General features: G+C 40.8%; 1 protein-coding gene across 1 annotated transcript; it reads left to right on the top strand.

The window, feature by feature from the left end:
- The first annotated feature begins 451 nt into the window (after positions 1-451).
- Positions 452-27971, top strand: LOC110044852 (laminin subunit beta-1-like). The gene is made up of 27 exons (XM_089280962.1): positions 452-779; positions 1020-1187; positions 3338-3642; positions 4396-4635; positions 5123-5389; positions 6257-6377; positions 8779-8967; positions 9352-9531; positions 10643-10746; positions 11297-11512; positions 11981-12148; positions 12404-12661; positions 12977-13169; positions 13556-13714; positions 14151-14420; positions 14741-14853; positions 15406-15643; positions 17739-17941; positions 18307-18403; positions 19120-19371; positions 20897-21601; positions 21968-22116; positions 22406-22635; positions 23665-23806; positions 24183-24359; positions 25034-25190; positions 25905-27971. The coding sequence occupies exons 2-27, from the start codon at positions 1142-1144 to the stop codon at positions 26060-26062; spliced, it is 5337 nt and encodes a 1778-aa protein (XP_089137088.1). The 5' UTR covers positions 452-779; positions 1020-1141; the 3' UTR covers positions 26063-27971.

Raw genomic sequence — 27971 nt, 5'->3', positions numbered from 1 at the left:
ACAGGTGGTCTCTTCGATATTTATTGCTCTCCATGATTGGGTCTTAAGGTCTTTGTGCAGGTCTTCTTGCCCTTTTATCCATGCAGAGTTTATTATTATTATTATTATTATTATTATTATTATTATTATTATTATTATTATTATTTCTGAGCGATTGTAAACAGTGTCATGTAACAGTCACAGTAAGTCTACCACCTGTACGTTTCCTTTAAGTGCCAGCGGTTTTCCAGTTATAATTAAATTTCAACCTGCAACCTGCAACCTGCGCCCTGCAAAATATACCTGCCGGTTCGTGAGTAACATGTTTGATATGGACAAGTACTTGCAGGGAACATTGATCTGTCCTTGAAATTTGACCCTCGCCGGCGATCAGAAGGTGGTCTGCGCGCGGAAATTTCACATTATGACACCAAAATCTGATTGGCTAGTCTCTACATTCCTCAAATTCATTCAGGCATATCGTCTTTCCCGTGGCGAATTCCCTGAGCTTCTGTTGTCGCTTTTCTTCAGCCATAACATCATTCCTGGGACAATTTTTCTTTCCTTTGATCGTTCGTTTACCTTTGCTAGTACGGTGTGAGACGAACTGACGCACTGAAGACTTTACTGTTCGATCAAAGAGGGTTAATTTCTTTGAAAGCACTCACCGCTGGAATCTTGACAACTCAATTCAAGGTGGTTGTAATTTGCATGCTTTGTGCAAGATCGGAGCTTCTGTCTAGATAGTTTGGTCCAAACTCTGCGACAGTAATTCGTTCTCTTACCTCTTCAAGGCAAAGGTTAGTTACTTCGCTTAATATGTTCAAAACGCAGCCTTCTTTAAGTTTGCTACACTTCGCTAACCCGGTGGCGAGTGATTCTTATCTGCGCGTCTTTGCATGACACACGAAGATGTCTCATACGTTCGTGACCCTCTGAAAAGATTTCTGTTTGATATTTATGTAGCAATAGAAGTCTGAAAATAACTGATGAAACCTAGAGATGCAACTTGGCTGATGAGCTATTTTCGTATTTCGTAGGATCTTAGCTTTCGGAAGAAGAAGATTCTTGACTTTGAGTTGTGGGTGGCACGTACAAAACATTTGTTTTAGCACTTCACAGAGAAGAAAGTCCTCTTGGCTTTCCTGCACGTGGGAACATAATGGCAAAGTTTTGGAGAATTGCTTCGATTGTACTGCTTTGTTTAGGTGAGCTTACATCTTAGATAACATAAATAGCGCTGTGTATTTCATCTTTGTGTGTTTTTAATCAATCGAATATTTTCCCGTCGTTTAATACCGCGCGCTCATCCGAAACTTTTATTGACATCACATGAATGTTGTTCAAGACGTCATGTCGATGTATGCCTACACCGATTTTTTTCTATAGTTAATTTAATTTATCATCTGTCTAAACTGACTTCATGCGAGTAATTTTTAATAGAAACTCTTAAATAAACTCTCAAATATTATGTTATTAGCGGCGGTTTAGTTTTGGCTCTGTTGACATTATGCCATGGGAGCGGTATTTTGGAATTTAGTGGTTTCCTCGGGTCGTTCACGCCCTGTCAACGAAGCGGACCATTTTGCTTCAAACGTCAAAACACTTTGTCGCTAAAAATAAACAGACAGTGTGTTTGTGGCGAAATTCTCTTGTCGTGTAAACTGCATATTGCCCAGTACCCTTAATTTGCACCAAAAGAAATCTCAAAAATTACATTGTGCCGTGTTTTGAAACTTGTTACAAACACAAATGTGCTGTGGGCTGATTGTAAATCGTTAGTTTAACCTCCGATTTTGGGAAATTTAAATAACTTGCGATCCAGCTTTTGTTAGACCTTACATCGACAATCAGATAAATGATAGCTTAATTAACCGCGCGGCCATGGGCCGAGCGCGGTTCATGTTCTACCCTTGGTTTATTTTTTTTTATTTTTTTTTTTGTCGGAGACCAGACGCAGATCTCCACTCGGCCAACTTTAAATTATGCAATCGGTAATGTTTACTCGCCAAACCTTGTTTCTTCAGGGTCAACAGATATCTCAGATTATAAGATCACGCCGAACCTACACGTTGCAAAAAAATCTCTTCAAAACCCTGACATCGAAGCGATATATCACTTTAGCGTTAATAGCTACCTCATATCGGCAGTATTAAAATCTATTCGTTAACAATCCAGCTTCATCATATTAAAATTTCAACGAAATCGAACAAAACCAGAACTAAATATTATTAGATTTTTTTTGTAACCTAGCTTCATTGCGTGAGTCGACAAAGGAAGCGACGGTCGCCCATAGCCACCGAAACACATTAACATAACCAGTGAACCTACGTTTCGGTCAAAAAAATCCAGGATTATTGCCTGAAAGCTGAAAATTCAAGAGGAACATCTTTTTCGAACTTTTCTCAAGTTATTTAGACGAAAAAATGACCTCGGCGGACTCCAAAAGAGAACGAAACAAAAAACAGAACGAGACAGTGAGAAGAGCCGATAATTTATTCACCGCATGGCCTTCGTTACGTTCACGTTAAAAAAACCTTATTTCTGGATAATTTCAGCCTTACAAGTCAGCAACTGGTCCCAAATTACTTTCTGTATCCTTACAAATGTCCTGACTTCCATCTCCGAAAGATTTGGCCGCAATTTTTTAGCAAATAAACATTTCGCCGACAGCAATCACCATTACGGTGGCTTGCAACTAATTCGCTAACTTTACAAAACCCTCCCGAGGGGGGGATATGACGAAAAGAGCTGAAAAATGATGACCGGAAATGTGCACTGCGTTCCGACAGTAGTGCTAAGCAAACAGTTAAATTTTAAAAGCGCGGTTATAAGATCTAACAGATCTTCTTGTTGGCTAGACAATAATCATTGATCAGAGTTTATTCCCCTAAAATAACTGCAGAAAAATTAAACCTTTGTAGAGAAAATTAATAGTTGTTAAGATACTTCGTTAAAGTGGGAGCAAAAATTGCCAATCGGCAACATAAACAGAATACATTTGAGAGTACGCTGACTTTCCAGAGGCCAATAGAGCAAAGAAGAGCTACGTTCGACCAAGTTTTTGAGACGTTTTCCATGAGTTGCTTGCAGTTTACATTATTTATAAAGTAACACTTTTTCAAATTCTTTCTTTGCGCCTCGCTTCCTAGCCCAGTCAGCAAATCACTGACCTGGCCACGTCTTTTTAACTACAGAACTGTACTTCTGTTAGTTAAACCCTTTTCCAATGAGGTTGCTCTTGGGATAGCTGGAAATTATGCAGTCTAATAACGTAGCACCGTCGACTAGCACTCTACTAGAACATAAGTGCTAACATTTGTTTATTATTTATTTATTTATTTATTTTGTCATTTAGTTTATCAAGTTATCAGTCAAAATGGCAACACCCAATGTGACAGGCGTAGTTGTTACCCAGCCACTGGGGACCTTTTGATTGGTCGTGCTGATCAGCTGATAGCCTCCTCAACATGCGGCATGGATGGTCCCGAGGACTACTGCATTGTGTCTCATCTTCAAGATAATCCAGAGGAGTGTTTTGTCTGTGACGCGACTATTCCAAAGCTAAGCCATGAACCGAGGAAAATGATCTCAAATTTCAATGGAAGAACAGAGAAGACCTGGTGGCAATCACAAAATATCAAAGAAGATGTGTACCTTCAGGTAAGTAAGTGCTACACTGAAGATGTTTTTCGGTAAGCAACGTTAGCATGTGGAGTGTGTGTATCGACGCAAGAAATATTGGGTTATTCACCAAGACAGAGTCGAAGTCCAAAACACACAAAAAAAGAATGAGGCCAATATCCAGCCATCTTGACCGAACAAGCTTGCCCAGCAAATGATTTACTATATGGAAAAGAGACACCATTTTCTTGCAGGACACAGCGGGTAATCCCAAGTGGGCAACATAGCCCCATGTTACATGCTTGGATAGCCAATCACAGAACAGGATTCGGTTCATCTTACCCACTCATGGAGCTAGCCATATAATAAAGAGATTATGCATGTTACCACGTGAGGAAGGAATTGCTACAGTCTGAGTGAATGAACATATAACAAATTAATGGTATTAATTGTCAATTTGAATTATGCACATTTTAGGTATGCATAAGTGGAGTAAAGTCTGAGTTGAAGCCTAATTGGCTATCATAGCATGAAGTGATTAGGGGTATATTTACTCCCCCCTGGATGGAATGTTAGAAGGGCTACCTCCTTTATTGCCGGTACCCATTTTCTGGATATTAATTCGTTGGTGGGCCCAAGGGCAAAGTCTAGTTCCTTGTCTTGTCCAAGAACCACGATGACCCAAGCATGTAACTGTGCTTCCCATGCACGTACATGTAAATAATAATAATCATGATTATTATTAATAATAATCATGCAAATATTTACTCTATTGTCTATGACTGTTGACAGCTTGATCTGGAAGCTCAGTTTCACTTTACTCACATGGTAATGACGTTCCGCACATTCCGTCCCGCTGGCATGGTTATTGAACGGTCATGGGACTATGGCAGAAACTGGAATGTTTATCGATACTATGCTGCAGACTGTAAGCAGACATTCCCTGACATTCCAAATAGGCCACAGGAAGATGTGGATGATGTTGTGTGTACAGAGGATTTCTCATCAGTAGAACCATCGTCAAATGGAGAGGTTAGTCTAGAATTTAGTACCTTTGACAGAGACTTACATGCATGAATCAGTGATGAGAAAGCAGGGCCTGTGGGTTGACAGAGAGGTACTGTGAGGGATAACAGTATAACCCAAGAATGTACATGTACCACAGTATCTCTGGTTGTGCAAGGTTTGAATCAGGTCACTTGATTCTGCCCTCCCTTGTCAGGGCTCTATCACCCTGATTGAGTGGAAACCAGGGTGTGGAGAGAGGCACTTGAGTCTACAGTGTGTCTTCAAAAACCACAACACCACATCTCTTGATAAGAATGTGCTGTTCCAGAAACTAATGATACCCACCCATGGAAAGTTTTTGGAAATTCTGAGGAAGGGAGTGGAAATTTTTAAGGATTTTAAGTTTGAACCTGGGCGGCTAACCAAAAACCTTTCTTGTGGGGTGTGGAAACAACACGATTTATTATCATTTGCAAGTAGCTTTGAGACCTTCTTAATCCTTTGGTGTTAGGTCATCTTCAGGGCACTTAATCCTCAAATCCCAGTGAAGAACCCATACAGTGAAAAAGTCCAGAACTTGCTGAAGGTGACCAACATACGGATCAACTTCACCAAGCTACACACCCTGGGAGATCTGGTACTTGATCCAACCAAACCAGAAGCCAGACTTAAGTACTACTATGCAGTGTATGATCTGGTTATTCGAGGAAGCTGTTCATGTTATGGACATGCTGAGCAGTGTCTTCCACTGCCAGGAGAACCTGATACCCCTGGAATGGTGAGCGATATGTTGTCTTATACGTAGTGACCAGGATTATAGTCTGAACTTGAAAAAGTGGACGACCAAAGTTTTTATGAGGTTAATGTACAGTATAGCATCCTCCAACAGGGGTTGGGGGGGGGGGGGGGAGGGGAGCGGAGGGGAGGTTATGGCAGGATTTGAGCATGGAAGGTCTATTTTTACAGGGATCAAAGATGTAGGGGTCAAATCTGTTGGAAGACATAAATTTGCTGAAAACTCTCAATCCAGCAGTTTATGTCAATTTTCTTTCAGTGTGAATGTGGATGCCTAAAAGCCCAAGGTGGGCAATAATACACATTGTTACAGGCTGGAAAAATTGAACATTATTTTTAACAGCAGTTGAAGTCACTAGATGTGGGACTTATATCAATTTACAGTGTTCAGTAGTAAAATATGGCTGTTAACTAAGGCCCTTGACTGTCTGCCGTATTTTGGTCCCAAGGAATTCATTTACTATCATTGTAAAATTTCAAACAGTGTTTAGTTTCCAGTTTCCTTTCTTGAGCTGGTTGCTGATTTGTAAAAGGGAAACTTTAGTGTATAATATATCACTAACAGTATATTAAGTCATTCCTCCAAAAATGATTACCTTTTAGACATATGTATCATAACTTACAGTAGAAGTAGCTGTGAGTTTCTAAACATGTTAAGTGTTCATTCACACCTACATTGTACATTTCGACTCAATTGTAACTTTATAAAAAAAATAAGAATATATAAAGTAAAATACATGATAAATGAAAATTATAAAAGAAAAACTTAAAATGGCAATACAAATCCTATTAATGAAATGAACACATTCAAGAATACAGATTACAAAATTAGTATCTTTTTCTCCAACAGGTACACGGACAGTGTGACTGTGCTCACAACACAGAAGGAAAGAACTGTGAGCGTTGCAAAGCAGGTTATAATGACAGACCATGGAGACCTGCAACTGCTGAAGACTCCAATGAATGTAGAAGTACGTGTTTTTGTGATAAAATGGCCCCAGTTGTTTGAAAGGTGGATAAATCTATCTACAGGAAAAAAAATCACTATCTAGTGGATAGCGTGGTTTGTCTTGTTAAAGTGCCACTGAAACGAAATTTTCGTACTCTCTTTTTTTAGCCCAATTTATAGTTTCAAACGTGCTTAAAATAATGGTGAACTTTATTTCTGTCAAATCCTAACGGAAAGTGCTCTTTTTAGCTGCTGAAATCGACTTTTTGGAGCAAAACTGTGTCCGGGCTCTGGAACCGAGTTTAAGGACCTTGTGACGTCACTGGTTGTATTCACGCAAGAAGCGCTAAAGATTCTCTCTTGTTTTCACTTGATTTAGTTAAGTTTGTTCTTCATATTGTCGATACCTACTAGTTTCCTACTTTGTAATTTCAGTCCAGCCTTGACAGGAAATACACATCATAAACGTTGGAGGGCGCCAAAGAATGTAGATTCACCAAAATGAATGCTACAGATTAGAACAGCTCAGTATACTTTTCGAACATCTTGAGTACTCGATTGGAGATTTCGAAGACGAGTGTGGCAACTTTTGTATCACGTCCTGAAGCCTAAACACGATATTTCGTCGTCTGTTTTCAGCCTGGTTCTGAAATTTGGATTCTCACGTTTATCTAAGGTCTATTAACAAGGTTCGAATATATCCTCGGCAACTTTGCTGCATTAAAAGCCGTAAGCGCATCAGCCATCCGCACAATCATGAAGTTATTTTAAAAAACGGTCCACAAGCTTTGAGTCGAGTACTTCTTTGCACACAGAGAGCATCTTTTTATGATACTAATAAGTGAGAGTTCTTGTGGTAGACAAAATGTATCTTTGAAAATTGTGATCCGCAGCAGGGTTTGCTTTATCGCCGCATACGTATCAGTGTAAACAAAGCGGGAATTTCGCTTCTCTTTTACACGTATCTCCCAATTGTAATATTTCACGGCCGATGGATAACTTGGAGTTCTTTAGCACATACTTATGTCTATGATCTTCATTTAATAGTATTCAAGTTCAAAGCAATTCGTTAAACGTCACTAGTTTATTATTTAGTCGAAGGTTTATTAAACAGAAATTTGAACCAATTTGCATATATGACCTTTCGCCGCCGACATTGTCACGCTTTCTCTCGTTTCCTGAAAACATATAATTGTAGGGTCATGGCAGCTAAGTTTACCTTTATAGTTTAAATTCGCTCCCTCATATAAAATAAGAGGGTTTCTTAAATTGTTGCTGTTGTGATAACTTGTAGGATGTAGCAGATACAACTAGACTAAAGGTCTCTGTGGCACAATCTCGTCCGCGGTGAAACTCACAAAGCGTCCGGTTTCCTCGAAGCGAAGCGACTCGAAAACTCGAAACGTTGTTGCTACGATTCGTGCAGCAGCACTCCGGATAATATTTTCAAAAGCCGCTTTCTCTTGTTTTCATGTCTTTTAACTTTATGAGTGTAGATATTGTTTAATTGAGTGCTGGCCATTTCACTAAGAGTCCCGATCATTTTGCGATCTAAGAACTCCCACTCGTTTGCTTGCTTACATAAAATATCCAATTAAATAGACTGAAAAGCCCCAGGATCGACTCTCCACCTCTTCATGTCTAAGGCTACTGTTATTATCTGCTTTACAGCCCTGAGATGTCCTTAAGATGTTTTTGGGGGGCTTCGAACAATATTCTCTTCTCCCATAATCACTCTAAATTTTCAGCGCGGCATGAGAGCAATACAACCAGTGACGTCACTAGGCTGTTTTGGCCGCGCCAAGATGACCGCCAATTTTGGGCTTAACCAGCCAATTTCGAACGGCTGAAAAAGCAGTTTTCGCTTGCCGTATGCGAAAAAAAAGTCTGCAGTGTTTCCAAGTAAGGTTGAAACTTTATTACTAAGCAAAAATTTCACATACGAAAATTTCGTTTCAGTGGCACTTTAACACTAAGATCCACTGGATAGCGATATACCCAGTGGATGGTGTTATCCACTTTTCAAGCAGCCCGAGCCAGTTCTGTTGACTAGACATTGAGCAAGCTCTGTTTATGCTTCTATTCTGACTAGTACAATGTAGTTATTTCATCTGGTGCCAATAACAGACCACTTATCCAATTTCGTGTACTAAGAATAAAATGTCTTATTATAAATCAAATATTAGTCTACCGTTAATAAGGTTAGTACCTCCAAGCATTTTGTTGGCGTAGTGTAGGTTGCCTTGAAAAGCTTTTTCTGAATGCATTAACTACTAGTCTACTACATGTACTGTAAGTAGAGAATGGCACCACAGGAATTTAGTTTTTTGTACAGGGACACAACACAGTGAACCCGAGCTATGTCCAAACCCAGATAGTCCAACCCAGAGACTGACATGCTTTCCATTTAATCAACATTGCAGGGTGTGACTGTAACGGCCATGCTGAGGAATGCAGGTTTGATCCTGCTGTATTTGCTGCATCTGGTAATGTTAGCGGCGGTGTCTGTGTCAGCTGTCTACACAACACTGTCGGCCGCAAGTGTGAGAAGTGTAAGCCATTACACTTTCAGGATCCTAGCAAGGACTTCAGGGATCCAGATTCTTGTATCCGTAAGTTCTGTCACTGGTAGATCATGTCTAGATGTAAAATAAATTCTGTGCAAATTTTGATTCCTACGCAAGTATTACTGGAGTTCCTGAACCACTTTATTTCGCAATTCTGAACATGCATACAGGAATAGGAAATTAAGAGAGGTTGTGTTGTGCACCTTACCAGGACATCTGGTAATTAACAATGAGAACTTTTCCTTAGAAAGATATTTTAAAAAAAAGTCAGCTGAGATGTTTAGAGTCGTCAGGCAAAATCAGGTGTCACACTATGTCAGTTTGGCAACAATTGACATTAAATAAAGTGCCTGCATTATCAATTATAATGTGGAAACGATTCATCTGGTACAGGTTTGTAATTTATCCATTTGGTACTTTTGTTTTCAGCGTGCAACTGTGATTCTGTGGGAGGGGTGAGTGGTGGAGAATGTGAGGGGAAAAATGACCCTGAAGCAGGCTTGGAGGCCGGCCGCTGTATTTGTAAGACAAATGTTGACGGACAAAGGTGTGATCGTTGTAAACCAGGATTCTGGAATTTAAGAAGAGATGATCCTGATGGATGTAAAGGTACATTGTGTAAAATAATTTTGTTGTCAGGGCTGTCGTAACACCTGTCGCAGCCGAATACAGTGTTGTAGGAGAAATTGTCATTGTTGATATAGGTTGTTTACCATTTACATGTATCATTTGCTATGAACATCGCTTTTTATTTGGCACTGAGTCATTACTTGCTATTTACAACTTTTGAACTGTTTACCATTTACTTTATTAACAGGACGCGTCAAATCCCAAATGAAATGTCCACGGGGACGCGCTCATTACATTTCCACGACTTTTTTCCCGAAAGATAGGATAAGAGGCGATCCAAGCCAAAAGGGCTGGAACTAGTAAAAACTAACAAATGCAACGCACATTTTCCATTTGGAAATTCCGTTTGGGAATTTTGGTCTACCTTTCAAGAAATCTCTTTTGTCCGAGAAAATTTTCGTTCGGGAGACAAAATTTATCTTTCCATTTACATTCCATCCGATGTTTCCGGTTTTTTGGGGTAAAAAGTAAACAACCACAATTTTCCTAGTCTGTGCACGGAAGTTTATTTTTTCCCTACGAGTTGTTTTTCTTCGAGCGAGCGCGCGTGCGCGCGCGAGCGTTCCCCAGCCCCCACCCCCGTTTCATATCCCACGCGTGGGGTTAATATTTTGCTAAGCTTGCGAACTCGACGAAAATGTTACGAGGGTCTGTAGACAGACAACAATACTTCCAAAAAGCAAAACGTTTGTTGCGGGTGTGAAGATCAAGGCATCAAGTGACTCAAAACTTATTGGCAGCCCTGGTATGTTACGCTAATCCCTCGTGTTTTCCCATTCTTGGCGTTGACTGTATGCTTTCCTCTTAAAAAAAAAGAAAAAGAAATGTTCTCCTGCACTTGGCTTCGTTTGCATATGTTGTAGTGTTTTCTTTTTTTTATTTATTGCCTTACTTTTGTTTCTTGTGATTCGTCAGATGTATAAACGTCAGCTTTGGTTTGGTTTGTCACGCACTCCTCACTCTGCAACGAGCTCGGGGAGGAATGCGTGACACGTAAAAAGAATGTGTGAGTAGGAAACTAGTGGCAGTCACGAAAGGGAATAACTTTCGTGGATTCTTACAAGTACAAACTACTTACGTATTCTTTCAGCTTGTGGCTGCAGCTCAGATGGCACCATTGGTGTCTGTAACCCAAAGGACGGCAAGTGTCTGTGTAAACGGTTTGTGATGGGAGCAAGGTGCGACCGCTGTCAGGTGTGTGTATGTAAGAAAACACATAGGAACGAACGTCAGCAGTTTGACTTTTACCTTACCGAAAAATTTTGAGAGTTATCAACCGATCAGAAATTCTAGACTTTATAACATATACTGGCCAGTTTTCTAACGACGTCATGGATTGGTTGGAAAAATTGGCCTGACACATGCGCAGTATTGCTGGATTTCTCCAAAAGAAATGGCAGCCAAACTTTTACTTGAAAGCAGGAATGTGCTCTGTATGTTAAGGAAGCGTTCAGTGTATATATAGGTAACGTTTTGGGAAAAAAAAGTAAATCAATTTTCGCCCCAAAAACATATCTGGCCATGTAAGTCATGCTTCACTGTACTCGTAGTTTTCGCTAGAAATCGTTTGCAAAAACAATTAAAGCTCATCACCTCAATCGTTTTATCGTCCTTTGAACAGATTCACCTCAGGAGAAAGAATGAAGACACGAAAGATAGTGTAAAAATCATTCTAGTGCATACAATAATGTAGATCACTGAAAACAGCCCTTTCAAATGAAAACTGAATTTGCTTTTCATCTAGCCTGGCTACTGGGGACTGGGCGGGAGTTCGTTCGGATGTGAATCATGTGAGTGTGACGTAGGCGGCTCGTACGAGAGGAACTGTGAACAAGTCAAGGGACAGTGTCGCTGCCGTAAGGGCATCACGGGAAGGCGTTGTGATCAAGTGCAGACAGGAAACTTCTTTCCCTTACCAGACCACTTGAAATACGAATCTGAGGAAGCAAAAATCGTTGGGGTATGTGCTTGATAATTTTAGCTTTCACTGTAATGGCAGACTGAAGTTAAAGTGTGTGTATATTACCTTGCGCCCTCGCAATTCAAGAATGTTCGATCAGAGGGAAATAATGATTGGAATTATAAAATCTTTTCATCTAAGCCATTAGATTTTGTTTTTAATATTTGTCGCTCTAAAGAATTTGTCGAAAAGTGAAATGGCGGACTGAGCTTTTCTTCAAGTCAAAGTAAATTATTCGTAGTAACGTGGTCTTTGTATTTAAGTGGTCGTGTTACTGTACATGTATTTCGTTCATTAAATAAGTGAACTGTTTGTAGAGTTTTAAGTGGAAGTATTGAAAGTAATCTCCGCGATAGCGACTTGACCTTTTAACCAACTAGCGACAGGCTTCAAGATACAATGCAAAACGGCCTCACGTTAAGTTTTTACCAATTTTATTCATAAGTATTATTCGTATTTCTCCTACAGGGAGAAACCAACGGTAAAGTTGTTTCAAGGGAGCCGAAAGCAGGTGATGTTGTCACGTGGACTGGTGATGGGTTTACAGAAGTCAAAGACAAAGCGACTTTGGAATATGCTGTTACTAATGTGCCTTACACTGGAGAGTACAACATCTTAGTGCGATATGAACCAAAGGTAGATCGTCTTTATTATTCCCGGAACATACCTCTTCATACCTCTCACAGCTTAGGAGAAGACTGTTCGATTCGTTTCATTTTAACATCTGAAAGAGAAACCACATTCAAGTGAAATTACTGCTCAGTAGCTTTCATTTGAATGGTCATACGCTAAGGTTTCATCCACAGACTTAAAAGTTAGAACCTCCTTGTTTTCGTGGAAGCGTTTAGGAACAACTTCCTAAAATGTTTCACATTTCTTTTTGTTCCCCAGGATTCCGGACTGTGGAAAGTTGACGTCAAAATAGAGCGCATCGACGGGCTCCCCTTGACCAGCGGTAAATGCCAAAACGCAACTAATGCCCAGGACCCCGACTATGGGAACTTCTCGGCCATACTACCCACACCACGTCGTTATGTTCTTATGCTGCCAAGTGTTTGTATGGAGAAAGATGTGGCGTACGTAGTGAAGGTCACTTACAGCCGTGACGAGTCTAACAGAGATGGTGTGGGAAGTATCTTGACAGACGCGGTAAGTTACCTTACCAGGAAGGTGTTAGTGGTCTCTTGCAGCCGTGATTTGGATCGTGAGGTTACCCGTCTATATTACGTTACAACCCAAATGTGTGACGATTTCCAGATTCGTGACGAAACCGAATGCGTGACAACCCGAATGCGTCACAACCCGGATTTGTGACAACGCGATTGCGTGAGAACTCGAATGCGTGACAACCCGAATGCGTGATACCCCCTGTACTTTCAGCTTTAGAGAGATTATTAGTTAGCATTACAGAGCGCACAAGCTGCTTCATAAGTTAACACCTTTACTTTTCTTTTGTTCTCACAGATGGTTCTTGTACCTTACGAGGAGTCCGTGTCCATCTTTCAAGGACCTGATGGCGAACAGCGCAAAAAGTTGTTTAACCGTTTTGACTGTCTGGATTATCATCTGTCAGCTTCAACGCCACGGCCAGTTCTACCAGATGTCTGCAAACAGCTCATCTTTGCCATGTCGTCAGTTATCTATGATGGCGGAAAGCGTAAGTTCTCATTTCGTTGTTGATTGGTACTGTGAGAATGTTTTCGTGCAACTAGAAATTTTTCTGCCGCTCTCCCGATCTTCATAGAGTCCCAAAATGGAACTGGAAAGGATTGAAATGAGAGAACGAGGGCAGGAGTGAGACGAAAGAAAACACGGAATGTTTTTCTACGTCTCTCCTCCCTCCCACATGTACCAACCCTAGATGGTGCTCGCTTCCTCAGAAAATACGCGCGCCTGGTCAAAATACGCCTGCACTACAAGATAACGTAACTCACGTTAGACTGTATTCAGTCTGTTTTTGTCACGGAAATTAAGGAGTATGTGGTATGGGGCGAGGGTTTTTTCCTCGTTCGTGCCTTATTGTAAGTTTGTTCTGCCTTACAGCATGTGACTGTGATCCCACGGGCACGAGGCGGGACGTGAACGGGACGCTGATTTGTGACTCTGTTGGAGGTCAGTGTCAATGCAAGGAGAATGTGATGGGTCAGAGGTGTGACCGCTGTGCACCAGGATCGTACGGATTTGGATCGCAGGGCTGCAGTGGTAAGTAAAATAAAACAGGACGCAGTAAAAAAAAAACGCAATATAGACGCACCTGGATGGAGTGGAAACACAAAAGATACTCAGTGTTGTGGCACAAATGAATTTTTACAAAAATTGTTAAAATGATTCGAGTTGTGTAAATACACGTATACATTTTAGGAATTTTTTTAAGAAACTGGCTATATCAAAATTTAAGCAATATCTTGAGACTTTCTGCCCAAAATAGTCCACGTTTGAAGTATCCAATTTATAACATGCCCCGAGGCATGTTATAAATTAGCAATTGTAAATTTTGTTAAATTTCTATGTCTGCTAATTCCCATAAGAAACTTGGTACAAATATTAAATATTGAAGTTTGGCAGAAAGCCTCGACGATTTCTACAAACACTTGAGGGAATTTCTTTGACCTTTTTTTAATTTTTTTTTTCTTCTCAGCTTGTAACTGCGATAGAGTTGGCGCCTCGGATAATCTTTGTGATTTGCAGACAGGCGAGTGCTCCTGCAGAATCAAGGCAGGCGGACGGCAGTGCAACCTCTGTCCTCCCCGTAACTGGGATTTTCCGGCCTGTCGACCGTGCCGCTGCAACGGACATGACACGTCAAACTGTCATCCTAGGACTGGCGTGTGTCTAGACTGTCAACACAACACGGCGGGCAAAAACTGCGAAGTCTGTGCCACTGGTTACTATGGTGATGCGACAGTTGGTGAGTGTTTAGAAACGAGGGCTCATCCACTGTACTTGCCTCGTTTTGAAGTTGTTTTTTCTTGGGATCCATATTGAGCCCATGCCTCGTGGACTGCAAGTAGTCTTTATTTTTATCTCAAAACTGAGCTACATTTACGCATAGCGAGCAGCTTTCCGACGAAGAAAATAGAAACCACTCGACCACTGGCAGTTTGTAGTAAAAAGAAATCTGTTTTCCTACGTATTCAGTTGCTCGCCATACCCTTTGCCACCAACACCTATCATTTCTATCATTTTTGTCGCCTTAAGCATTAAGGACAATTGTGTTGCTTTTCACAGGGACGCCAAACGATTGCCGACGCTGCCAGTGCCCCGGCGGTAGCAGTGGAAACCAGTTTAGTATCACCTGTCGATTAAGTGGAGCGGGATCTTCCATCTGTGACGCCTGCGAAGTAAGTAGAGTATATCTTAGGAACTAATTCATACTTACTAAATCACGCAATGATAAAGGGTCTTTTATCCACACTAGTGTCAGTAGCCGGGTTGTTCAAAGCTCGGTTAAGCTAACCCGGGATTAGCCATAATTTTGATTTCAGCGTTGTAACTTTTCGGTGAGGTTTTCTGTTTATATAGTTTGTCCCTCAGTTTTAAGTTTAAATAATCTCAAACTACATAAAACATAAGCGGTGAAAAACGTTTGTAATAGGAGAAAAAAATAATTCTTCGGTGAACTTTTAATTTTGGGTTAGCGTTAACCGGCTTTCGAACAACCCGGCCCCGATGACTAGACCGCTTGATTTCACATGAAGTGATAACCACTTAATTTATAAGCTTTGATTCCAGAACTGGTTTATGAGATGTGGATCACTTTCTAGGCTTATGTGGAAGGGGGGGGGGGGGGAAGGGGGGGGATTTATTAGATGTAGGCCGTGTAAGGAAATTGGAGGGGATTTGAGGGACAATTATTAATTAGGCATCATTATACATGTACATGTGTCTTCCAGGTCGGTTACAATGGAACACAATGTGAAGAATGTGCCGACGGTTACTATGGAAACCCACTCGTCCCAGGCGGCCGCTGCCAGCCGTGCTCGTGTAACAACAACATTGATCCGGCAAATTTCGGCAACTGTGATACACTTACTGGAAGATGTCTTGCTTGTTTGTACAATACCGCAGGCTTTAGCTGCGAGCGCTGTAAATCGGGTTACTATGGTGACGCCATTGTTAGGAATTGCACAGGTGAACGAGCTGCTGCTAACATTTTTGTCCTTGAATGACATCCTAGTGTACAAATGAAAGCCACTAAGGGACCGTTCATTTTTTATAAGGTAGGGGGGGCTGGTGGGATTTGGTGGGGGGCCATGCGAAAAAAAATGGCTTTCGAGGGGGGGGCCATCCCAAAAAAATAAGGGAAAAAGGGGGGGTCACGTGAAATATTTTAGTAAAACTTTAAAATGGCATAATGTCTGAATATCAAAAAAATTGCTATAGAATAAACATAGAAGGCAGGATACAAATTTATTACAAACTTTCCTTCTGCTTTAAAAAAACGTTTGGCGACAAAAAGCATTTGTAGATACTGAAACAAAGTATTTAACACTTATTTTGTAATGCAACTTTCACTGGCACTCATCTTCATCTTCGCTGTCGTCGAGTTCTTCGTCGCCGCTTGTGCTGCTATGGGAGTCTCTTTCACCAATGCTGCAAGAAGCAGCAATGCTTTCCGTCAGAGTGTACTCTTCAGGGTACATGAAGGTGTAAACACAATCTCTGACTTCCTGCTCAAGGTTGGTGCTCTGTGTTCTTTGATGGAGAAGTTCAGTTTTCTTCCATTACTGGGCTTCAACTGGTACCCTGGCATGGAAAACTCACTCGCCCTTTCTGAACGGCCATCCGCACTTAGAAAGATTGCTTTTTTTTCTTAAACCAGTTCCTGACCATTCCTGCCTACCGGAATACCACTACCTCTCCTACCAGAAGACCCCAAATGAAGGGCGTGATCCAGATGACTGGCAGCCAATGGTCCAAGCGAAGAAAGAGCATGGAAGTGGCAGGCTGGTTTTATCTCACCCAGAGAGCGTTGCTCTATTTGCAGATAAGTTTATTGTCAAATCAAAGTTTGTGCTGGATTATCTTCAGCATCTTGAAGTGCTGGAATTTAAAAGGAAAAAGAGAGCAGAAGAAAAGGCAAAGTTAAGTAGGGACGCAAAAGATAAATCATATGAGGATTATCCTTGGACTGAGTTGTGCGAAGATCTAACCAAGCTTAAAACGCTACGTGTTCCAGAACTAAACAAGTACTTGAACCACCTCGGGCTGAAGCAGCATTTGAAAAGCAGCAAGAGTGAGAAAGTAAAGGCAATTGTAAGACATTCATGCTTGCAGCAGAAGAGTCCTCTCAGAGCTGGCCAACCAACACTGAGAAATGCCAGGACATTGACACAAAATGACAACAGGGCAAGTGCTGACAGCAGTGAAACGGATGAAAGTGACAATGATGAGTATGACAGTGATGCCATTGACTCTGGGGGAGAAGATGACTCAAGTGACGTCATTCTTGCATTCATCAATTCAGATGAGGAAGATGCCAATGAGAGGCCAAATGCCACACGCTCAGGGCGAGCCATAACTAGGAGATCCGAAATTGACTTCTCTTTCTTTTGATTTGTTTTTTAAACAGCTCTCTGTAGTATAGGGATTGTAAATATTGTCTTCATAGTGAGCACAATAACGTGAAGTAGGGGGATAATAGAGAAATATTAAAAAATTTGAAATCTAAATATTGTTTGTTCAATTTTTTTTTTGGGGGGGGGGGGTCATCCCAAAAAATTACCGCTATAAGGGGGGGGCCATGTGAAAAAATTGGTAAGCTGAGGGGGGGTCATGTGATTTTTAAATGGTGCTTCCCAAATCCCACCAGCCCCCCCTCCCTCATAAAAAATGAACGGTCCCTAAGCGGTACTTTCATGTAGTACTGTTTATTATGCTGTACAAGGTGGTTCTAACTTTCAAGTCTGTTGGTAAAACCTTGGTGTGTGACCATTCAAAAGAAAGATATTGAGCAGTACTTTCATGTGGCACTGTTTATTATGCTGTACAAGGTGGTTCTTACTTTTAAGTCTGTGGATGAAACCCTAGTGTGTGACAATTTCAATAAAATTGTTAAACAGTACTATCATGTGGCGCTGTACATGTTCAAGGAGTTAGCTGTTTATTGCAAGACAGATCTAAATTCTACGTCTATGAATAAGTCTATATTAATTTGAGCTCGGGATTTAGTAGCGTTGATAATTAATTCACAGATTTTGAAAACTGTTTCTTTTGCTTGTTACAGAATGCGTTTGCAACAGCAATGGCACGGATCCCGGTCTTATTGACACGTGTAATCACGAGACAGGCCAGTGCAAGTGTCTCCCAAACGTCATCGGGACTCAGTGCGACAAGTGCGCCGACGGGTTTTGGAACCTGGGCAGCGGGGAAGGCTGTAAGAAGTGTGACTGTTGTGGAGAGGGCTCGACTCAAGCCACCTGTAGTGAGGTAAACAGTAAGAAAACAATCTAGACCGTAAAAGAGTTAGTGTTTCATCTTGATACTTGTCAATACGTGACGCGCGAATACCTCGCGCGGAAAACTTGCGAGCTCGCAGCCTTGCCCCGATCCCACTCGTAAAGTTACTGTCGTCCTGAACCTTTCTTGGAGTCGATTTCGGTTTTGTAGACCTTAAAAAGCGCTTTTGTCTCGTCCTTTACTTTCTTGATAAGAGGACGGCCTATAAAGCTTTCTTATCCTCGGTATGAACGTACCAGTTGCGATGAACCCTTCATGTACCCCTACTAGTTTTCCTGTCGTAATACACATGTGAGCATGTTTTACCGCTCAATGATTTCTCTGTACACCCTTAGGATGGTGGTCAGTGTAAATGCAAACCTGGATATGGAGGCTCCCGTTGCTGTGACTGTGAGAACGGCTACTGGGGAACACCGCTGGCAAATTGCAAACGTAAGTAGAAAACTCTTCGGTACCAGTGCCCTCCCCTTACCCCAACTCCTCCACGGCTACTTCACTCTCACCCAGGTCCTTCTCGGTGGGACCCTTCCAGCCGGAGCTTGTTCACAGGCTAGGGTACGTTCAGTAACCTTGAGAAGTTACATTACCGAAACACAATTCAGGGCAACAATTGTTGTTTCCTTCGGCGATTTTTCGATGCCAACATATTTATACCTAGTAACATTTTACAGGTCTTTAGTTGTTGTTGTTGTTGTTGTTGTTGTTGTTGTTGTTGTTGTTGTTGTTGCTGTCGTTGTTATCAGTGCTACTGTTGTTGTTGGGACAGATTTTACATTCTAGAGTTGCTATTGGTCCGAGCTGTCCTGGTCAAATTATTATTTCTTATTTGTAAATAATTTTAATTTGTTGTTGTTGTGTCCCCAATTAGTTGTGAGAACTAAATACATTGACACACGAATAAAGCTTTTACTTTTTTACTTTATATTCCGTTTGAAGATTAGCCCCGCCTCGAAACTTCTAAAATGAAAATGAGCTTATCGTCTGAAGTGCTTGTTAAGTTTGTGTTTACCCTCTTTTGGCAGGCTTTTTTTTGAGACTAAGGCAATAGGCACCGCCGTATTGACGTAGCGTAGTACTCTCTTAGTGCACGATCAAGTGGTTATCAAAAACATAACTTCAAGATTTACTTCTGCCATTTATACTTTCAGCGTGCGACTGCAATCTGGCAGGATCCGAGTCTCTCCAGTGTGACCGTGACACAGGAAAATGCCAGTGTAAACAGGGCATGATTGGAGACAAGTGTGACCAGTGTGACGCCGACACAGCCGGCAAGATGCCGCAATGCGAAGTCTGCGGTGGCTGTTATTACCAATGGAAAGTCACGTTAGACTCCCTGTCACGCAACATTAGCGTTGAGATTTCAGGGGCTTATAACATCTCCCTTACACCCAACCAGCCAGGTATTGTAAGCATTCTACTTCAAAGCAGCATTATATTAAGATTAACGCACACCGAAACAAACTAACAGGGATTGTTAAAGGAGCTCAGTCACAGTATTTTAAGTCATTTTGGCTGCGTATAAAATAACCTGAAATCGAAGGGAACCTGAAAGTAGTAGTTTACTAAGATAGCAAAACACCAAAGCGATAGTGATAAACCGGAGAGGAACAAGGATGGTTAAGGATGGAGAAGATAAGAGACCTTTAGATCCACGTTTACCGCAAACGTCGAACTACGGTTTTGAGGTTAGACGTTTGCCGTTTGCCGTTTGCCGTTCGCCGTTCAGACGTAAACCGATTTAGATTGGAGTAAATTGGAGCGATTTGGAAATCACCCGGTCAATGTAATGGAAATTGTCAAAATATCGCCATTTTTGAAAAAAAAGGTTTTCTAGCATGTATAGCTTTCTAAAGAAATAATCATCATGAAACATACATTCAACTTAAGCCGCCGCCATGTTGGATTTCCACTTAGTATCACTGCCTTTCCACAAACAACAAAAAGAGGCTACGTAATTGCTCATTTGTCAGAAAAAAATCATCCAAATTGTAGAAAAAGGGTCACTTTATTCGATTTCAGTATTTGTACGTGGCATAAAATATAATTCAAGGCAATAAAGCATGTGGTAAATGGCTTACGTGAAACTTACCTCTTGACGTTCAAAACGCGAGTAGAAAACCTCAAACGTGACGTCTGGCTTCCCGAGCGGTGAGCCGTTCGCGGGAAAACGTGAATCTAAAAGTCTCTGTTAACGCGGATTACAAACGACGAACTTGAAAAATTTAGGCTAAACTTTTCAAGATGCGCGAATCGTGACGTAGCTTCTTTAAGACCCAGAGAGGTACTCTGAATATTTTTAGTGGGATGTGTGAGTTAGGGTTTGTCATTTTTAGACCAAAACAAGCTGTGACGGAGATTGGGCTAGCCTAATAATTTTTTGGCTGTGGGGTTTCTTTTACAGACCAAAGTATATGATTTTTGTTACCCTATGTCAGACCTATCACAAATCTCTAATAGATCACCAGCGATTATCAGGAATGGTTTCAATTTACGTCAACATTTAAGAAGAGCTGCAAATTCTCCTATTTTGATAAGAAAAATAAACTAAGTTTCGTATAAACAACATAATCAGCCCCAGGGCAGAGTGTCACCCATACCCATGTTCAGATCAAAGCGGCTCAAAGACCACAACCTTTGACGCTGATCATACCTATAAAGCTTGGTAAGGAAATACCCCCGGGGATGGAGAATACGACCACGGAAGTTTGATAGGGATTCCGAATGCTGCGCGGTTTGATAAATGTCGATTACATTATCAAGGTATGTGGGACGTGACGTGGGCTCGATTATCAGCCGCTGTTCGGGAAAGGAGCCCGCGCTCCAGACCGGACCCGGGAGAGCGGCGAAAATCGAGCCTATCGTGTCGAACCTTCTTAACTCTCTGAGGTGAAAATGCTGTTAATTATTTATTTATGTTTTCTTTAGTTGGAAATATTAATGCCTACAGCAAGGAACTGCAAGAGCTGGAAGACAAATTGAAAAAAGTAGAAATGATACTGGAAACCCAAGCAACAACTGCAAATGACACAACAGTAATCGAAAAGGAATTAGATTCTGTGAACACGCAATTGGAAACCCTACAGGAGAGGGTAGAAAAAATGGACGAAGAGTTGAATTCAACTGAGATGCGAACCTCCGAAGCCAACATCGAGATCGAGGAACTTCGTCAGAGACTCGCCGATCTTCTTCGAAACGGGACGCGGCTACAAACAGAGATGGAGAAGATATTTCGTTCGGACATAGAAGGAGCATACGAAAAGATTTTGGAGAATCATGTGCGTTCGCGTGAGGCTGAGGCAAAGGTGGATGAATCTATGAGCATTATTGACATGTCGCAGCAACAGAGGAATAAAACAGAGAACCTTATCGCTGGCCCGCCTTCATTTAGCAACAAACACGACGAAAACACCGCTTCCCTTTTCGACATCAGCGAAAAGTTAAGAGAACTTCTGGAACAAGTTGACGTTCTCAATGGAATCGTTTGTGGGCCTCCCATGAGTCAGTGTGGCGGATGCGGCGTCCTTAATTGTTCGACGTGTGGTGGGCCCGGGTGTGATGGCTCCAGGGACTTGGCCGCGGACGCGTTAGAGAAAGCCATCGAGGCTGAAGAGGCTCAGCGAATGAGAGAGTGTCAGTACATTTATTGACCCTAGTTTTATTTTCTAGCTGCCTCAACTGACTTCTATTCCGCAGCAGTGTACCCTGTTAGGATATCTGGACTCCGCTACAAACAAAGAAAAAAAGAAAAAATAGCCAATTAAACAATCACCCTTTTGTGATTTTAGATTAGGTTGCCCATATTGATAGTTAAATCTTGTATCTTTTTGTTGCATGAAAGCAACAAGCCTCTACGATACATATATCTCTGACACTACCAACAAAAACCGCGTGCGACGCTGCTTAAAAAAAATTGTCATGTGAAGAACTTAAACGAATGCAGTGTAGAACAGTACCCTAATCCAAAACTGACCTGGTTGTTTTATGTTTTAACATCAGTAAAAGCAAAGGAAAAATTGGAGGAAGTAGAGGACGCTGAAATCATGGTAAATATGACCCTAGAAGCCGCTGACCAGGCAATGATGAGGGCCATGGATGCTGACCAGCGAGCAAAAAATGCAAGTGCCCGTATGGATCAACTCATACAGGTATCACGTGATTTTAATTACAAGTAATTTTTGTTCTTTTCTTTTTCCGAATGCGGGTTTGTAATTTGTAGCTGCTCATATTTCGAACGTTTCAAAATTGACTTTACACATTCATTCTTTCACAGTTCTGAAGTTTGAAACATTTCGTGTTCATATGGACGAAGGACACATTTGAAGGAATTCGTCCAAATGTGTGCCAAACCTACGGAAAATAACCAGAGGGATTGTTTGTTTGTGTTATGATTTGTTCTCAGTTCGCTTTGATTGCGGATCCATTTTATATTTTCAGGACATTTTGGACTTCCTCAGCCAAATGTTTGGCGACACAGACAAAGTACAAGAAGTAGCCGACAGTGTAAAAAAACTTAAACTGTCTGTGACTCCAGAGGAGGTAGCCAAGCTTGCAGAGGATATTAAGAAAGCCTTGAATTCGTTAACGGGTATAGATGACATACTAGAGGAAACCGAAGAGAGGTTAAACATCGCGGATGACTTGAAGGGAAGAGCTGAAAAAGCTAGGTAACCTTTTTCGTTTCTTGTTAGAGGGGCCTGAAGGGGTAAAATTGGAACTGGTATTTATCTCTTTTATCACTGGAAAAATGGGATTTGTGTCACCAGGGGCCCGTTTCTCGAAAGCCTCGGAAACTCTTCGGGCCCGTAAAGCCATTTTTAGTCCATCTGTATCTAAAAACGGAGAAGTGTATACGCCTGAAACTTCTTGTATCAAGGGAACTTCTCTTCATATTAAGAATATGTGGATAAAACAACTCTGTAATCGTAAGGTTCGAGATTTTGCTATGGCTTTACGGGCCCGAAAAGTTTCCGGGGGCTTTCGAGAAACGGGCCCCTGGACTGGAAATCACAATTACAAAATAGAGTGACTGGGATGTGGGCAAAAATTAGGTTCAGGAATGGGATTTGAGCAAAATTTATGCGGGGAATGGGATTTAAAGGAGCTCAGTGACGGTATTTTGGGCTATTTTGACCACGTGCAAACTTTTAAATTGAAGGAAACCTGAAAATAACAGCTCACTAAGATAGGGAAACACCAAAACTATAATTTTAAACCATAAAGGAACAAGGATAGTTAAGGATGGAGGAGATTAACACGGATTACAAACGACGAACTTGGAAAATTTTAATTTCTTTAAACTTCTCCCTTTTCCCAACTTTTCAGGACCCTGCTTCAAAGTCAACAGCTATGTTCGGAAATAAAGTAAATTAATCCATTTTTTCGGTGCACAAAATCCCCTTCAAATGGAAGCAAACCTCAAAATATAACGGTTTGCTCAAGTAGACAACACTAGAACGATAATAATAGACAGAAAATTATCAAGGATGGCTAAAAGTGGACAAGATTGAGACGGATTCTAAAGGACCACCGTAAATTCTAAAGGTCTTGTCTGGAGCGTACCTGTTTTGGTCAAACAAGCCAAGGGTTTCACCTTTGTCACTCACTGACAACATTCCGTTGTCTTTTGACAACCGTCGACATCTATCGGACCGGAGAATTTTCAAACTCATTTAGTTGTTTGTTTCTATCTTTAGAGCGAAAGCAAAGGCAGTGACTGACGTCATTGCGGACATCACAGATGTTCTCGCAAAGGCTGCTGGGACTCAGAAAGCGGCCAAGGACGCCATTGACGCGACTCAAGATGATATTAAAATGGCGGAAGATATTCTAAATCAAGTAGGAGCACATCTTTTTCTGTAGTTATAAAAGATCAAACTTAGTTATTTGTTTCGTTTTTGGTCGATACTGTCTCCTATGCAAACGCCTTTATGACTCGTCACGCAATCCTTGGTAGTCACGCAATCCTTCCAAAGGTTGCTTGACGGGCCTTAAGAACGTCTGCGTAAGAGGTCAGAATATTGGCGACAAATAATCGCTTTGGGACCCTGCTTGACAACCAGCATCTTCAACGCGAACTACGTTTTGAGATTTTAGCGTTTTACCTTTTACTTTGAGATCTAAGATGGTAAACTTTCCATGAAAGGAACAACCAAGTTTCACTCCGTGATCCAAGGCATTCCCTGAACAACACTTTTATTTTGCCTTGTTTCAGCTTCTTGCAGCTCTGGATTCCTTAGAGAAGGCCGTGGACACAGCACAAGCGAATGTTACAGACATGGCGTCAATGGTGCCAATGGTAAAAGAGCAATTTCAGAAGAACCAAGAGCAGCTTGCTATCACGGAGCAGAATGCGATGGATGCTCACAATCAGTCGCAAATAGCTAATCGGGTTTGTAATTGTAATTATTTTTATCCCTAAAACTTTGCCCCTACCCTCTACCCTCTGGTTATCAAAACCCCAACTACCTAGCTGAACTAGACAATTAACAACTACTGTTATTTAACAAATTGTCACCAGGCCCAAACATAATGGGAAGAGTCTACGATCTGTGTAGTTTCCACATTTAGTAGTGCGTTCAACATTGTTGTAGACTATGGTTAGTCCTTCTTTCGCTCAGTCCGTCGCGCGTGACGCGAAAGAAAACCGCGAGAAAAAATGGCCGCGCGAACTCCTGGGGACCTTGTTGCGAATCTCTGCACAATAGCATTTGATGTATCTCTAAAAATGCAATTTTTTTTGTTGAAAGGTTAATGTACAATTATCCTGCTAAATCATGTAAAACACCGTCTAATTTTAGATTACCAGCAGGATGATTTTTTAATTGATTTATACTGGGAATGCACTGCGTACGAATGAGCCATTTTAAAACATACAAGAGACGCCTTCCCCCACGTCCTTCTCTCTTCTCTCCCTCCCCCCACCCCCCCTCACACACACCTTCACCGCCTGATTGTTTTCTGATTTACTTGTTTGCTGGTTAGTTTTATTTTCTTGTTATATTTTCTTTTTATATTTTCTTGTTCTATTTCATTGTTTATTTTATTGTTTTATTTCATTGTCAGGAAGCTGATGAGTTAGTTGAACTGTTTGAGCAAGCCAGAGACAGAATTGATGAGAAAGTCGAGTCAGTACAGAATGCCTCAACAAAAGTTCAAGATTTACAAAGTACTGGAGATGCCCTTGTGAAAAACCTGCACAGTAAACTTGAACGGATTTTAGGTAAAAACGAAAGATAAAATCTAGAATTTCTTCCAGTCTTGAAGTCCTCTATTGCTGTGCTTGTTATTGCTGTATTTTATTACAGTGTTTTGAGATTTATGATGTTATCGTGATGATGGTAGAACTCGTTTTGTGTTCAACATTATGCTGAGAGGGTTTGCCATCAGATATCCTGTGTGATGTGAGAATTTTTAGACACTAAGTCCCATCCAGCCCAACCGGTTTTGAAGCGCGAACTGATTTTTTCTCATAATAAGCTCCTCCGTAGATAAATCCGTAAAAATTAATATTCCCAAGACGGAGCCCAATAAAATTTCTGTTAATGTTCTTTTCAAAAAATGCCTTTTGAATTTGAAAAAGTCAGTCGTGTTAATAATAATGATAATGGTGATGATAATGATATTGATAATGATAATGACAGTGACAGTGACAGTGACAGCGACAGCGACAGTTACAGGGACAGTGACAGTGACAGTGACAGTGATAGTGATAATCATAATCATAATCATAATCATAATCATAATCATAATAATAATAATAATAATAATAGTAATAATAAGACTTTATTTTATACACGGTAAACATTTAAAGCTACAAGCTAGTAGTGTCTTGTACAACTTAATATGTTCATTTTTAAAGTAACCCCAAAGAAAAACGCACCAAAAAAGCGTTTTGTAAACTAAGCCAGTAAGATTTGTATTTGTCTTTCCACAGTTGTAGAGAAAGAGACCATTCGGTTTGAAGACCTGATTCAGCAAGTGACGACATTGCAAGATGAAATGAAAATACTATTGGGCAAGTTAGAGAAGAGATATGGATGTTATTTAGGTTGCAGTCCTGATAATCCAAACAACCCTTGCTTTGAAGATTAACCCTTATATCTAAGTACAACTTCTCCCTTTTATATCAACCTATTTCGAGCAGTTAGGTAATGAGAAGATAGACAAATGTCTGTGTTTTCGATCTACTGCCATATTCTCCTTATTGTCATGAAAGAACTTGCTGGCAGTTGTGGTGAGGAGAATATATATTTTTAACTTGGAATGTGATGGATTACCTTTCGGTACAACATGTCTCGCTGATTTGAAATACCTTGAAATTTCGATAATGACCTCCCCTCTTTACACAGAAATAATTCCTTGAAATCTGTTCTGAGTTTTAGCCCCTTACGGCAGAGCTTTTTTTGTATGTTTGGTCGTTAGAGACTTGTGTTCCCCATTTATCATCTGTGGAACAAGCTTTTTTTGTTTTTATATGGATTTGTTTGGGAACGCTGCATATTAAGGCTGTCGTATTGTGTATACACATTTCTTTCATTAAAATTTGCAGTGTGTTTCAGCGAGTCCATATCAAAATCAATTAAATAAGCAACGAAAGACAACGATTTGTTGAAACTAAAACCTAGCGAAAAAGAATAGCAATCCTACGTTCTTAATTATTTACGTATTTATCATAAGCAGAGTACCCTGGGTGCCAGAGACTTCTCATGCGCGGTTTCCAGTATCCGAACCATCTCGGCGCATGAGCAGACCCAGGGTGACGTCAGAGCAGCGAATTATCTTTTTACAGTTGTATGGGGTAGGGTTTTTTTAAGTAGATAGGTGGCATTAGAGCGGTTTTCAATTGAGTGTCGTAAAACAAAAATCAAAATAATCACTCTATCCAATCAAAGGACGCAGACAATTCAGTGAACCAATCAAAACTCCAAGTAATTACATGTAGCTGACGCAAAGCGCGGGAAAACGCGTGCGAACGAGTCACAATTGGTTTTAGTTTTGCTTCTGATTGGATGAAAAAGTGGCGCGCGTTTTTTAAGCCAATCCTGTTGCGTTGTTGATGCGAAACCAATTATTTTTCGACACTCAAATGGAAACCGCTCTATACCTCAGTTGACACGAGTGGTTTTAAACTGACCGTCATTAAAGTTGAAATAGTAACGTGGATTAAATCTCAGTAACACCCACAACACACGGAAGTCGAGAACGAAAACAAATAAACAAAAAACAGTGGGAAACTGTGTTCGACACTGATAACAAACAACTGGGGCCAGGCACCCGAAAATGTCCAACCAGTTACAGGGACGGAGGAATCATATAATTACTGGTGCCAAGTGTTAGCAACCGCCCATAAAGAAAGTCACTATTGGCTTGCTTAGTGGTCTGGTAAAATATTTTTTTCATATTACCTGAGTTACTTACATTTTTTTTCACTAATATAGAGCTTAGAAAGCATGTGGTCACTTGAGACAGTCGATGGAAAAACCGCTCTATTGTCAATGTTATGTTTATTAGGGGAGCTTCAGTGATTGGTTGGCTGGAGGAGCAAGTGCGCATCCCTCTGAGATTCATCTTGATCCGCCTTAAGTTACTCAAATTTGTCGCTAGACACTTGGCCCAGATTTCGTCAAATTGGTCACTACGCAATTTGATGTGTTGAAAATTAACGCCACCAACTTTATGGTAAAATTTCAATAAACTCGAAAATGGTCGCTTGTTTTATGGTTTGAGAATCGGCGGAACTTACTCGAATTCTTGCTATCTTGCCATCGACTGCACTTGTTTCTCCGACTCTAAAAGCAATACAAAAAGGGTAAAGCAGGACAGTAATGGTTATTGTTACAGTAATTTACGAATCTTACTTCGACCGGTATAAGAATTATATATATATTATATATTTGCGACGCTTTTGTCTAGGATATCGCTTGACATTTTTTTGCTTTTTTTTTGTTTGTTTGTTTGTTTTTTTTGTCCCAAGAAAAATAATAAATATAAATATTTCTTA

Source organism: Orbicella faveolata, unplaced genomic scaffold, assembly GCF_042242905.1.
Source record: "Orbicella faveolata isolate gen_17 unplaced genomic scaffold, um_ofav_v1 contig_48, whole genome shotgun sequence".
In the NCBI taxonomy this organism is placed as follows: domain Eukaryota; kingdom Metazoa; phylum Cnidaria; class Anthozoa; order Scleractinia; family Merulinidae; genus Orbicella; species Orbicella faveolata.
Note: the sequence above shows the minus strand (reverse complement) of the source record. Positions and strands in the feature narration are given on the sequence as shown.